Here is a 15,208-nt window from a genome sequence, read left to right on the forward strand (position 1 = left end):
AAATAAAGTTCCTCATCAATGGTGCAAGCAATGTGAACACATTGCTGTTATTTAGCACCAGCAGAACTGGAGATGGAAAACTGGAGTGTTATCAGGGATCTTAATGATTTTTTTCTTCATTTCTAAACCTTTTAGGATGAGTTTAAATTGCAAATCTAAGCAAGAAAATTACCTCTTTCAAATACAAGTTTGACTCCAAGACACTCACTTGAAAGGGGCATCTAAGATTCTTTTGAATTGCATAATAAGAAATGGTAAAATAGGAAGTTTCATTACAGTATGCCATATTTAGCTTTCTAATGACTTTCAAATAGAATATTCTTAGTTTATAAATGAAAACAAAATTTTAGTAACTGAAAACCTGGGTCAACATCTGAATACCCAGCTGCTGTCTTTATGCTTCATTCATCACTGCAAGCAGTGAGGATTGTGAAAATGTAAAATTCCTTTCTTATACGGCAAAATAAATTAGATTACAGCTTTCATTCTTGCAGCAGTAGTATATAAAGATTCCTAATGTAGGCGGGTTTTAGATCTTTGATTTTCTTATAAACTAGTGAAATGAACTGTAGAAGATTCTGCATGTATTTTTCTAGCCCTGAAATATTTTCTTTTCTTTTGCCTTCTTGAAGACAGTTATACTTTAAGAGTTAATTTGGGGGATGAGTGAGCTTATATGTAAATATTAGTGACATTAGGAACAATAGGAACTTATATAAATGCTTATAAGTGCTAATAGACTGCAGTAAGGAGGTCCTACTTTGTTCTGTGATTTGAGTTCACTTTTAGTTTGAATCTTCAGTGCCACTGACTGTGTATAATAGTCTCAGCTAATCAGCTGCAGGAGAGCAGAATTCAGTAATGATTCAGGATGTGCTGCGCTGTGGCAGAAAAGTCCGTCACTGCCAAGGCAGGCTGGCAAAGCAGCCTTTCACGTATGTTCAGAGGATAAAGGAGGTCTGGGTCAGGTTGAGCACTCCCAAGCCCCATATGGGGGTTGTGTGCAGTCAGCATTCCCACTGGGGCAGGGGGACATGGGGGCCTTCAGCTGCTGGCTTGGCATCTGGTGAGCAGGCTGTCGAGCAGCAGTTGCAGCAATGTCTGCTCTTCATGTGTGACCAGTTACCTTTAAGTGCTGCTCCTGTTGCAGTGCAAGCAAAGCAAATTTTGCTCGCTTTAAGGTGAAACCCTTAAAATGTGGCCCAAGCAAGGGCTAAAGCAGAACTGAATACCCAGGAATGGCTTCTAAGAAGTGTGCACCCTCCAGCAGCAGCAGCTTTCCCTTTCAGCCAGGTCAGCGAGCATCAGCGTTTGGACCTCTCATGTTATGAAAATCTCAATGTGATACCTGCACATCAGATCTCACACCAGGGATCTCCATTACATGCAGATCTGGCATAATCCTGAACACAGCAGGAGACTGAGACCTTTTGAAGGTTCCCAGCTAAAGGGTAGCCCTGGGAGCTTCTATCTTGCTCTTGGTCAGTGTGGGAAAACTGGGCAGTGGAGGAAGAAGATAAGGACTGAAAAATATCCATATCCATCTGAATAATAGATGGATGGGGCTTTGAAACTTTTCTAGTTACAAAACAAACTAGTCTCCTAAACAAGCACTGCTTGTCTTTATTTAACTAGTAAAATACCATTCCTTAATCTTACTTGATTGAAATGATGTTTAATTAGTATCCAGTGTTAAAACAAAGTGGGATTTTGCATGGCCTTTATAAATGCCACTGCTTACTTAGTGTATTGTTCTTTCTGCTGCTAGAAATCAATACACTTAAAAGTTAACACTAATAGCAACCCTTTTAAAATGTATAGTAGTTCTCTTTGGCTACCAAGACTATTGTTGAAGTAAAAGTTGTGCTTTCTTTACAGTAAGTTTTTTCCTTTTGAGTATCGCCATATCTCAGCTGCATGAGTAGCCTAGAAAAGACAGCTATGGCAAACAAATATTTAATGGTTTTTTGTTTTTTTTTCATATACTTGCCATGACTACTGTTATATTCAAGACTGAATAGACGACTACAGTTCCATAAGTTGCTCCAGCTAGATACTGTCACTTTTCATTTAGTGTATTTTCTTTTTCCCTTAGGAGGAAAGTGGGGAGAATGGAAAGTCCAAAAATATCCTCCCAAAAAAGTAAATGTAGCTTGAAAAATAAACATGTAAGAAATATCAGAAATTTACCAGAGAAAAAAAATCTCATGATAAGCAGTTTTTTAACAGACAGTTGTTCAAAATCATACCTGGCAGCTGTGGCATTTTGGATGCAGAAGTCTGCTAGACCAGCTTTGAATACAAACAAATATCTTGCAGTCTCAATAGAGTTCTGCAGAGAGTCTTTCCCTTCCCAATGTTTGCTGAATAGTTTTCCTCAGGCAACACAATTGCATTTGTGATTTGCTCCACTTGCAGAAAGTGTCCCCCGAATCTTGATGTTCCCATTTTTCTGTGATTGTTCAAGGACCTGAGAAAAGAGTCAGTAAGGCTGTAGTTGCCATCAGCCAGGGGGATGGCATGGGGAGGGCAGAACTAATCACATGGTAGTTTCAATAGGTAACTGAAAATAAACTGAAAAAAAATAGGTTTTGTCCTGAAATACTTTGACAGAGGTGAACCTCAAGGATCATTGAACTTGGTTTACTGATGCCTTGTACCTGTTTTAGCTGAAATCTAAATGACTGCATTGCATATCAGATCTGTCTGAGTATATACAACCACTCACTCTTCCCAGCAATGAGAGTGGAAAATGCATTATCTAGGCTGTTACTCATCTATAATTCAGGTCTTATTTACAGGAAGAATAGGAGAGTTTGCAATGGCTGTTATGCCATTGCCCAATTATTCTTCAAAAATATGAAACATACTACAGGCTTTTGTTTAAGCGTTCATGTTTACAATCCTGGTCTCATTCATACTGTTTGTTGATACATTAGTATGTCTCTTTTTGTTTGTTTGTTTTCCCTTTCTGCATGGAAAGTTTATTCATGTTGGCATTTCTGCTGGATATAATTTGTTTAAGGCACAAAACCTTTAGGTCATGTTTGAACAGGTCACTAAACTAGCTGTCCTGAGGTTACAATTTCTCATCCAGATTGCTGCATAGGTAAAAGGTTGACATCAAGTGGAAACAGCAGCAGCAATGTTTAAACTCCCTGGATTTTTCTTTTCTTTCTGATGACAGAGATTTTGCTTGGCTTGCAATTAAGTGGAAATCACTTCAGATCCCTCTGGTTAAATTTGCAAAGCCTTACATTTGAAGGGTGATGTAAGATGTCAGTGTTCACTACAGTTGTGTTATTCTCTCTTCTGCCTCTTGTGGGATGTTTTGAAATAATGTTTTTCTTCCCCAGTATGATCACAGGTTTGGTCGACCACTCCAGGGCCTGGCTGGGCTTTCTTTCATGTATCTTCACTCCACATCAATTTCTTGCTTCTATTACTCAAGCTTCCCTGAAGCTACTCTTGTCTTGCAAATAGTATCAAGTCATTAAATATTTTGAAAACTTCTGAGACATATCTATCAGGGTATGAACATGGAAGTTTTATCAGTACTGCTGAATCAAATGATTACAAGTAAAAATTTACCCTTTGATCATTTTGTAAACTTACCATTCTAATATGTGCCACTGTGCTTATCTTTTTTATTAAATATAGGGTGAAGACAAGAAGGTGTCTGAAAAGACTCTTCATGCCCCTGTGTCACCGTCATCTGTACCTGACCATATGAAGTGCAACATCCTCAAAGCTCAAGTGGAAGCTGCTTTTAGAGTAGGTGCCCAGGTAATCTGTGTTTAATGCTTTTCACTTTTTAGTGTTTAATACTTCACTTTTTTAGTTTTGTCGTAGCTTTCACCAATTTTCCAGAATCACATTGTTCCTGAGGAATAACCTTATTTTTCCTCAAGTGTCCACACTGACATAGTTTTCTCTAGTTGCTCTGCGGTTTCTACAGGTTACTCAAACTGATTGATATGATGGAAGTAGGAAATTTGTCCTAACTGACATGATTAATACAGCTGAAAGAGGCTAAGAAAATAGGAAAGATGGCCTCAGGAAGTCCCCATGTTTTGCTTTTGTCACTGTAGCTTTTATTTACTTTGTAGCTGAGAAACAGTTAACCTCTGGAGTTTTCTGAGGCTACCTACCATTCATGGCAACTGGTTGTGTTCTAATAATAATATTTATACATCCAGATTCAACCTTTATTTCAGAGGATTAACTTAAGATGTCTAAATGTGAAATGTTAGCTAGTACCTTGTTTTCTTACCTATTTGTACACTTTCAACAAAATTTTAAGCTTCCATTTTCCCTGCTTTGTTACTGTTAACACTGGATACATCCTGTTTCAAAAACACTGTGAGTCTTTTAATGATGCTATGCAACTGAAAACTGATGCTAAATGGCGTGACTGTAAAAAAATTAATTTTCCAATCAGGGGAAATCTATGTGAAGCCTAAAATGTGTGATTCTTTTCAATGGCAATTTGTGGGCAACAGATAATGCTATTGGTGCCAAAAATAAAGCGAAATACAATGTTTTGGGGAAAAAAAGTAGAGGCAGAAAATTTGTTATAACTCTTCTCCTAAGTTCCTGTGGTATCCTTGAGCATACTATTCTCACTGAATACAAATTACATTGGTGTTTCCATTGCTTTGTTTCTTTTCACAGTAACATACCAGGTCAACTTGCCCTGCAAAGGACTTTGTTAACAATCACCTTTGTGTATTTGTTGTTCCCTGGCAGATCTGTCATCTGAGAGTTAGATTACATCTGGTCTAACTAGACCTTAAGGAAGTATCAAAATTTGGTTATTCTGACTGGCCTAGATTTCAAGAACAGAAACCGTAAATCTGGCAGCATGAGGGGGAAGGAGTTGTTTGAGTGTTTTTCTTTTAGTTTTTGCTTAAAGCTGTTCTCTCACCTCTCTGAATTCTGTGTTATATCAACTGTGCAGCATATTTTGTGCCCCATATTTCTTGTTTGGTTGCCCTTGGGTTTACCCTCTGTTTTCCCTGTGTATCTGTTCTACAGGATGTCATGGTATATTTCTCATGTTTGTATTTTCTCCCGAATATGCTTAATGGTCATGTTTGACTGGATAGTTAAAGACTGGAAGGAGTGTGTGCTGCTGCATTCAGCATACAACATTATTAAGGCAAGATAGGAAATGTGCTTAATGTATGCATCTCTCAATTGACCTGCCGTGCCTTAATTTTTCACTCTGAGGCTTTTCAAGGGAAAACATCCTGGGTTGCTTTTTCTGCCATGACTGTATTCTTTAGCTGCTGCTGTGTGGTAAATAAGTTTTGGAGCAAACTGAGCATTCCTCTTTTCCTTCTTATCTGTGTTGTTTTGCACAAGGCTTTAGCGGTCAGATTTGATTAAGTAGGTGTCTGAAGCCTTGGCCTCAATGAGAAAAGTCTCATTATTTCAGGGGAAGGAGGGGAAAGAAGGCTGTTGCAGATAGTATATACTGTGGAAAAATAATTGCATACATTTTGAAATCCCTGAAGCTTTCAGTGCTAACAAAGTATGGCCTAAGAGTTATAGCCAGTAAATTAGGATGTATCTTAATCTTAGAAATCCCCATTCAACTACCTGCTTACCCACAAAATTACCTTTGTAACTAGAGATGAGTTTTTCTGCACTTGAGCTCCCCTCCTGTCAGGTATGAGAGACTACCCTTCTCAGATACATTGCAAAAATAAGCAGGCAGAGACCAGGCAATGTTCAGCTGTTACAGTAAGGAGTTGTGGCTACACAAGTACTGAGAAGAGTAGGGAAAATGTTCATGGTGAAGGAATGAGTAGAAACACACCATCTATCATCTAGAAAATTGGAGGAGGGAAGGGGACTACTGGAGAACCCATGAAACCACAGTATCAGATACCATAAAACCACCCAGTTATCTACTCTACCCACCCCTATCCTCCCAGAAAAGTAGCTGAATACTGGTAGCTAAGCCATTTCCCAGTGGCAGTTCAGTCATCTTCTGGGAAAAGTGAGCTGAGATGGAATTACACTGCTCAGAGACACAGAATCCTTTTGAGGAAGCAGATAAGGAATAGGTTTCTTCATGAAAGACAACCATTTATCGTCATGTATTCCCTCAGGGCAGTGATCCTGCCCTTCTTTGACCCCATCTGACATATCCTGTTGCTCAGTATATCTGGAGGACTAATGATGTTACCCTCTGACCAATTCTATCTTTTGATGCCAGTTCCATATTAAATCCCTGAGAAGTCTTGCCTTCTGGCCTTATGCTTAACACTCCAATTTCTCATCTCTAGTTTTTTGTATTGTAATATTTCAATTTGCAAGGCAGCCAGGGCAAGAAGTACATCTGTGTTCTCTAAGGCACAGCCTATATTCCTTAAGCTGTAAAGAAAGGCAGTCTGATTTTCCTTATGTACAGCAGAGTTATTCCTGTATTTCATGACAGCATTAAAAAAAAAAAAAAAAAAAAAAAAAAGATTCACTCCTCTACTTCGTAAAATGAAGAAGAAAGAACCAGGCTCTGTCTTATGCATATGGTATTTTAAAGGAAATGTTATTTTAAGGGCCCCAGAAATCTATGGTCTAGCTCATCCTTTTTGAAACTCAATGGGGTGTCTTCACTATATGGTTAAATGTGAAAGTATGAGAAAAATATTGGTGCACTGTAGAATCATGTCTACAAACTGTTGCTTGAAGTATTTGTAACAGCTCTCTCTCTAAGCAGTAGGAATATTTTCAATACCATATGCTACTAACATCAGGATATGACAAGTTTATGAAGGCACCTCCTGCATGTAGTAGAAGAAGCTGTTCCTTGTAATTCTGAGAATGGAGTAAACGTTTGCAAATAGAAAATATAAACTGGGACAGAAATTTTGTGTAGTTTTTTTTTTTGGTTGTGGCAGCTAGACACCAACACAAGAGAGAGCCTTAGAAATTAATGGTTCTAGTGCTTATGATTTAAAAAATAAAAACGGGGAAATGGGGAAACAGGGGAAATATTTTCAAAATACATTTGAAAATATATTCTGGAATATGATCTCTGTGCTGCTTCATTTCAGAATTATGCTGAGGAGCTGTTTATCACATTCCTAGGGGGCAATACACCTTCCTTAATTATGACCCTAGAGTCCGAAAATTTGTAAGGTTACGGAGCCGATCACTTAGCCCTGCTTGCGATTTAGAGATACAGAGCAGCAGGAAACAAACATGAGTGAGGGTTTTTTTTTATTTGGTGAAGATGAGAATATTTATGTGCCATTCAGCTAAAAGGAGACTCAAACTGCAGTGTGCGTGGGGATGCTGGAACTCACTGCCATGGACACCACAGGTGACAAACGTGAGGAACCCACACGCAGCTGTGGGAACCTGTGGTTTGCACAGGGCATGCTATAGAGCTATAGAGCTATCTGTAGGTCTCGAGCAAACAAGTAGTGTTTCACAACACACCTTTCAAAATGTGCCACAGGGATCTGCCACCTTCTAGCTGACAGACTGCGTGTCACAGTTCCCACATAATTAAGCTCCAGGGGAGCCCTAAACGCTGTGAAGCAACTGACATATCTTTTTCTTTTTTTTTTTTTTTTTTTTTTTCATTTATTCCAGGCTCTTCATTTGAGAGGGAGTGGTATAAAACAGCAGTAAGGAGCTGCCAGAATACAAAAGACCAGCTCTCCCTGGCATTTAAAACCCCTTTGCAGCTTGCATGAGTCAGTGCTGATATGGTGTGATTGAGCAGACACGACTTGTTAGTATCACAAAGAGTCCCTTTTGCCAAACAGTTGGTGGCCCAACTGATGGAGGAAAGATACTAGCAGGTTTCAGTTGCTATTTATATCCACTTTGGCTTCAGACAAATCCTAATTATCCTTAAAATTAAGCACAAGCTCCTGAGCAAATGCACAGCTATCTCAGCAGGGCTTTTTATTTTGGCAGGCAGTGTGTGCTGTGTTCTAGTAGTCTGTCTTCTACAAGTGGTGTTTGTATTCTCCGCCTGTTACCTAGACTTTCCTAAATCCTTAGGTTGATGTACATCTAGCTGGTTAGCAAAAAGGAGGATCATGTTTCTCATAGATTTATACTGCAGCTGATTTTCACATCAGTCTCATCTTTCCCTAGTCTGCAGACAGGGGAAGGCCAAGCTCATTGTGAAGGTTTTTTCAGTGCAGTTTGTGGAAGACAAATAGACGTGACGTTACTACTGAGCTGTTCCTCACTGAACATTATGGGGTTGTTTGCGGAGAAAAAAGTAGTAGGAATAGGTGGTTTGGAGATGCAGAGTTCTTCACAAAGACCATGCAAAATCCCATTTGCTTCTCCTTTATCAACTCCAACGAAAGCTGCTGGCTGGTGAGGGGTATCTGCTGTACAGCAGGGTTTGGGTTCTCAAGCAGATGATTCCCCCGCCTTGATTCTTAGAAAACAAAGGGACATTTACGCTGAACAGAGATGTTCAGTCCTCTAACCCCTTTCACACACTAACTTTCTTGGCAAGCTTATGCACATGTAAATTTTTAGGCCAGGTGGATAGCCATCTCTCTCTTTTTCCTCCCTGTCCTAGAAACAAGTACAGGCTGAATATAACGCCATTTTGCTTCAAGTATTACAAATATGTGAGTAAGTGCAGGTTGCTTATGCTGTCTAGAGTTGCCTTGAGGAAAGGACTGGACTGTGGCAAAGTAAGTATCTCCGGACACACAGGGTACATATGTCATCCTGCAGCCTGTGCTCTCCATGTAGATGCAAGCCATGGCTGCAAATGTAAATGAGACTTGGATCTATGCATTATTTATGGTAGAAAAGGTGCACAAGTGAGGTGATTCACAGTGCTAGTCTGTCCTAGCTACATTTTTGATGATTCTTTGTCTATTCCAGTGTTCTCTCTCCTTTAAGGAAAGACTCAAGTGTAAGGACTTGTCAACCTCAAAGTCCAGGTGGTTTTGCCTTGTATTTCTAGAAAAAAAATCCACTGTCTTTATGTAAGCTGGGTCTTTGAAGCTTTATTCACTTAAGGGGATCTGGATTCAAACCCTAATCAGGTCATGAACAAAAATAGAGTACGTGAGGGGAAGACACTTGAGGATTTATAATCTGATGTGATCTTTCTTATAATAGGACTTAAGCAAATCCTTCTGGATCTCAAGAGGAATTCTTAGCTTTCACTAGATGTTGACTGAAGTACCATGAAAGGATCAGCTTTTCCAATATTTTAACATCTGTCTATCATGAATTAGTTGCTGTTTGCTTCCTTCTCATTCTTTTCTCCCTCCCTCCGCCTGTACTTATTCACAGCACAGAGCTACTGCACAACTTGACAGCCTTTGCACAGAGATCAGAACTGACATTATGTGAGTATAACAGGTCACAGCTGAGGTGTTCGGGCTGTGGGGGAAGCTTCCACAGCTCCTTATGTACATTATGATTTCCTTGCTAAAGCTGTTGCTGTTAGTCACCCACTTGGATGAGCAATAAACTCACTGGCAAATTTCAGGCTAGGTAAAAAAGAAGCAACTATGCTGGGACTCTGGACTGGAACAGCAGTGAGTGCAACATCACGTCAGTTATAATTGTTCATAACAATGGAATTTAAAAATGGCTCAGCTTCAAATTCTGCGTGTTCAGTTGCTATGAGGAAACAGGTTTGCTCAGCTTTAAAAGTGAGGCTACAGGAAATGAATGCTGTCAGAGGTATAAAAATGCAAGATTTTGATTGTGTGTAATCAATATATGATACATGGCAGTTTATTAGAAGTGTGCCAGCAGTGATATACCTCAGCGTATATACCTCAGTGATAAATCAGGGAAGGAGACGAGGAAACGATGTGGCAGCCTTGGTGGAGGTACAGAAGGGAGGGAGGATTTGGATAAGCAGAATGTGGGAGAAGGGAAATCTTTAATTTATTCCCTGGGATAGTGGAGGCAAATGTGGCTGTGGTATCACAAGACTGACAGCACATTGTGAGTATGTCAGCTATGTCTCCTATCTGGCATGTCTGTAAGTGCTAGTACATGATGAGACAAGTACTGTTAATTGCATCGTTGTGTAAGAGCCCCACCACAGCCTATGGTGCCAGGCCTTGTTCAGAAGGACATGGAGTAGTCTGATTCCAAGAGACATAATCATGATACTTTTCTGCCTGAAAGGTTACGTTTGACAAGGTGGGTTTACCTTGGCAGAGCATTCTTCCTGATGATATGTTGCTTAGCCTGTATTATCTAATGATATCAGCCAACATTCAGCGTGGCTGGCAAAGGACAAAAATGTTGATAAAGAGTGAAAACTCGAGTATGCTTCAGGCCTCCTTAGCATCATTACAGATTCAGAAAGAGCCAAGATAAGAAGTATTTCCAGGCCACTGCAGTGAGGGTAATTGCTTCCTTACCTTTGAAGATCTCAAAACGTGAAAGCTCTGTTGTTCTCCCCTCCTTTCTGCAACTGAGAACTTTGTGAAATTGCTAAATAAGAGCCATCATATGTTTCATATGAACCTTCCAGACCCTTGTGTTTCTCAGATGAGATCCTGATACTCCCCCTTGGCTCCAGTGATCTGATTCTTCGTGCAGTTTTTTTTGCTTATGCGAGATGTTCCTATTTTGGATCACAGTAGTAGAGGTGAGAGCTGCAGCGATGTCCCTTGTGACAGAGGAGAGACACAGAGGGCACTAGCACATGGTGCTTGCTTGAGGCATGAAGAACACAGCCTTGCTTGCCTTGCTGGAGGCCCACAAACCCACAGCTGCAGCCAGAATTAATTGTCTGTGCAGAATTGTAGAAGGCTGCAGCCAAAGTTCTGTCTTTCCTATTTTTTCCCTATTGGTACAAGTCTACTGCAACCAATTCCCATTTTGAGGTCCTATTCCCCATTGTCCTGGGGCTAACTCTTCCTTCAGAAGAAAATTGAAGGAAAAGCAGCAGGAGTTAAGAGCGTTCAGGAGTGCACTGAGAAGTTTCAGGCTGCCCACAGGTAGGTTGCTTAGACAGCTGTGAGCAAAATTAGGTATTACTTACATACTTTTCTCCTCTTTTCATCCTTTGGTGAAACCAGTATTTCTTAGCAATCATCTATGGAGAGAGCTTTTACAATGGCATTGCTGCCCAGGCATATTTCATGTCTCTAATATGATAAAGTAATGCTTTCCCTTTATTTCTAACACCATCTTGAAAGTTAGTGGCATATGAATGTGGAACGTTAATAATTTTTCTTTTGCTCTGGCCCTGGTGTGAAAATGGCATTGTGTGGATGGATTTCATGTATCAACCTTTAATTTTGTTTGGTTAGAAGTCTGGTAGCCAGAAGAGGCAGCTTGTTTCTCTGTGGGTAATTAGTAAATGAATCTGCTTATGTATAAATTAAGTTTCCATGTCTTTTATGCCCTGAAACCTCTCCCTCTCAGAGCAGCAGCCTCTGTGAAGGGGAGAATCTGCCTTAGTTAAAGAGATCTGAGCATGTCCATGCTTCCGCCTCCGTCCTTCTTACACAGCTCAGTGCTGGGTTTTCAGTGGGTGACAGCCTCTGCCCTGTTCTATAGGAACATTCTCCAGCAGGTACCTCCTGCTAGCCTTGGCTTAACTGCCTTCTTCCAGTGATGGAAGGCATTCTGCAATGGAAACCCAAATCCTGTCCCTAGCCGGTGCACTTCTTTTCAAATGAAAGCAGACTATCTGGGAATTATATTGTAAGAGCTGTGTACTGGTATAACCCTCGTTTTACAGTCACATCTTTTCAGTCAAGCTGGGGGAGTCCTTGCACGGTTAGTGAGTGTGATTTGTGCAGTTAAGAAGAAAAATAAAAGAAACGTGCTGCCACCTGATGACTTACTGACCTCCTTCTGAAACAAACAAACAAGCCAAAAGCCAATAAGCCATCAAGTGAAGCAAGGGTGGTGCAGTTTCTGATGGCTGAAGCCCTTTGCAGAAGTGTTTGCAGGTATAACATTTTCTCATTTCTGTTCATCCACAGATAGGGAGAAGAGGCATAGGGTGAGAAGAATTAGCCCATCCTTATTTATATGTACCTGCCAAGGCACACCCAGTGGTACTCTGAGGTTATGCCTTATCACCTGAGGCTGTTCAAGCCTCTCCATTTCTGTCCATGCTCCCTTAATCCTTCCAGTTTAAAGTGGGATTACGTGCTCAGTGGTCTGCAGTACTTACTTGTGGGTACAGAAGTCTTTTCTGTTCTCTAAAGCATGAGTAATAATGAACCAAATTACTACCAAGAGAAATTCCTCATGATGCTGATCATGCTGTTAAGGAATATATGACTTCTTGAGACGCAGGCTTAGCCTTCCAATGCAGACAAGGCAAAAGAGAGCAGTAATGTAGTCCCAGAGCTGAGAAGAAACCAAGGGCCAGCCATTAGGGACTAATGTAAAGTGAAGCCCTCTCAACTGGCTAATGAGATCCATGGCTTATAGCATTTAAGTTGGTGGGATTTTAATAATTTCATTACTGGTCACAACCCCTGCATTGCATTCTTGATCTCTGAATTCTCTTTTCTATTGTTGTTTTCAAGTGCATCTTAAAGTGTGTATCAATTAATATGGGGAAAATTGGAATAAAGTAAAATTTGTAGTTTTAAAAAATAGCCAGTTTGACACATAATAATCAGCTAGCTTGACAGACTTAACAATAAAATGTTGTTAAGACATCAGTGTGGAAGAAGAGACTATGTATTAAGTTTCTGACAGCTGCATTCATGTTTACAGCTTTCAGAAACCAAACAGCTTTATAAAAAGCATTATAATTTCTGTAGAACAAAGCAATATTGCTTCCATTGCTCATCTATGCCAGGAACGATTTTCAGTGCTTTCTCTCAAGTCTTTAAAAAACCCATTTTCTTTCAAGAAAGGAATAGGTTTTGAATAAACAGTATGCTAGACAGAGCTGTTTAAAAAACAGCAAAAAAAGTTTTCTAGAGAGAGCTGAATTTCTTAAGGCTATGAATTTATTAAAATTTAGAAATTGCACTCCTGATACAGAAGTTATTTATGATGTGACACCAATTCACTGAAAACCTTAGCTGCAAAACATTTGGTGGCTGAGTTACAATGGAGGTGATGGTGTGATTATGTCCCACATTTAGCTGATTCCTTAACTTTTAGAGCATTTGTCCAGGAGTGAGGAACTTCTGGCTGAGGGAGATTAAACTCAAATATGCAAGAGCACTATGTCGGAGTGGAGCTTCTCCAGTACCTGCTGCAGGCCCTGATCTCCTCTGAGTAAATTAGCTGTAAACTAACTTCCTCAGTGAAAACTAGCCGCCTAGGAGAGGGACAATGCTGCTGATGAGGTTCAGAGGGTTCCCTCTCGGCTGATGGTGGGCTTGATGTCAATATACAAGATGCAACAAGGTAGAGACTTCCTATGAAGAGACTTATCACAAAATGCTCTCTAACCAATCACCTCAGGTACTTGCTTGGGTTGGAGTAGGCCCAGGATAGAGTTCATTTTCCATCAGGCTCCCAGTGGTTCCAGTTTAATTGCACCTACAGTTAATTGTGTGTACAAGCTGGAACAGTCTGTTCCCACCATGGCTGATGATCTGGTAAATAATGATCTGGGAAGTGGCAATGAGGGGTTTGTTCTCTCCAGCACAAGGGGGAAACAAACCTAAAACTATCACAGCTTGGGCAATTTCCTTGAGCATTGAGTATCCCTACTGATATTTTTATTTTTGTAGTTCATTGCAGAGGTATAAAAGAAACTCGACTTTGATTTTGTTTCCTTCTCTAATGAGTACCCTGAAATGGAATATAACAATTTGTATTGAATAGAAGGTCTCATGTAAAATTTATGATATTTTTACATGTCTGTAAATTCCTTAGATTTGGATTTGATGGATTTGAATAAATCTGTTTCATCCTTTTTTGAGAGGATTAGACTGACACATTTGATTAAATTTTATCTGGACCGATGGCCTCAAGTTACTATGGTTCAGACACTGAACACTGAAAAATCACTCTATTGTTGGACCCTATTAGTTCACTTCTATTCATCTAGCAGAATGCAAATGTCATAATTTGAGAAGTCCATGACTGATTCAGAGATACTCTTATGTCTTCAGGCAGTATTCTCTGTAGAGGGGTACAGGGTTGTGCTGACACTGTCATTTACACATGGTTTGTGGAACAGTGCATCTCAGTTGAACAGTATATCAACACCTGCCCTAACTGGGCATTTTCTGGGTGAAAAAGCAGTTTCCATGTAAGTTATTCGCAATACTAGTATTTTCAACTCTATAGACAAATGGTATGTGAAATGGTATGAGGACTCTGTAATTTAGCAGGAGAGCAGTAGTGGGTGAGATTTTCTGTGAATTCTAGGTACAGTGTGAATATATGTAGGGGATAGTGTATTTCAGTGACTGAATGAAAAGACTAAATGAAAGGTTGACATCATTATTTTAATTAGGCTGCATGAATATTTACTCTACTTCAATTAAAAGAACAACTCAACTACAGTATGTTTCCCCTTGTAGATTATTTCTGCTCAAATGCTTAGTGGAGGAATTACAAATGTCAGTGTTCTTTCTCCTCCTGTATCCCTATCCAGTCTCTTCCTTAACAGTATTGCTCTGCACATAGTACATTGTAGCTCATCACAGTGAATCTCATCTGTAGCAGCTGAAAAGACAAGAAGATTATGCCTTTTAAATCTGGGCAGAATAGGCATTTTGGGTACTGCAGTTTTCTGAGGTGCTTACAGGAATTACTTTTTTAATAAACTGTTGTATTGTCCTAAGTGTATGGGGATGTTGTACTAAACTTTGGCTCCTTCTTTTAACAGGCTGTGAAAGAAGAGACCTCTTTTGTAAATCCCAGTAAGACCTCCGGCCTGCAGGACCCTAATGTAAGGTCTGTTGCTTCTTGTCTGTAGGGAAAGCATCAAATGAATGCATGATATAGTGAGGCATTTTCCAAACATTATCTCAAACTGTTGTTGCATTTCAATTTGCTCATTAACAAGTTGCTGTGTAAAATTCACCAAGCAACATCCTGAGGAGAAGGTGGTTGCCAGAACAGTGCTTATTTTATGCACATATATCAGATGCAGTTTAAGAATTAATAAAAAGTTCAAAGATCAGGCTGAGTGGATATACCTGAAAAAATTAGAAAAGCTCAAGATAAGAAATCAGTCTAGTGATAATCTTAGAAAAGCTTATATAAAAATAAGTCCGTTTTCATAACTTTTATATCAGAAACA

At 39.7% G+C, this 15,208-nt stretch overlaps 1 protein-coding gene across 5 annotated transcripts in view; it reads left to right on the plus strand.

The window, feature by feature from the left end:
• EPB41L4B (erythrocyte membrane protein band 4.1 like 4B) overlaps positions 1-15,208 on the plus strand; it is a 166,963-nt gene that overhangs the window by 109,791 nt on the left and 41,964 nt on the right. For 4 of the 5 annotated variants that reach the window (XM_027881874.1, XM_027881876.1, XM_027881878.1 and 1 more), the window contains exons 18-19: positions 3,661-3,786; positions 14,792-14,859. In XM_027881874.1, the coding sequence (XP_027737675.1) occupies positions 3,661-3,786; positions 14,792-14,859 (194 nt within the window). The remainder of the gene's footprint in view (positions 1-3,660; positions 3,787-14,791; positions 14,860-15,208) is intronic. The other variant, XM_027881875.1, reaches the window with a different exon arrangement.

Source organism: Empidonax traillii, unplaced genomic scaffold, assembly GCF_003031625.1.
Source record: "Empidonax traillii isolate 1590-97213 ecotype Southwest subspecies unplaced genomic scaffold, ASM303162v1 scaffold98:size2021230, whole genome shotgun sequence".
NCBI lineage: Eukaryota > Metazoa > Chordata > Aves > Passeriformes > Tyrannidae > Empidonax > Empidonax traillii.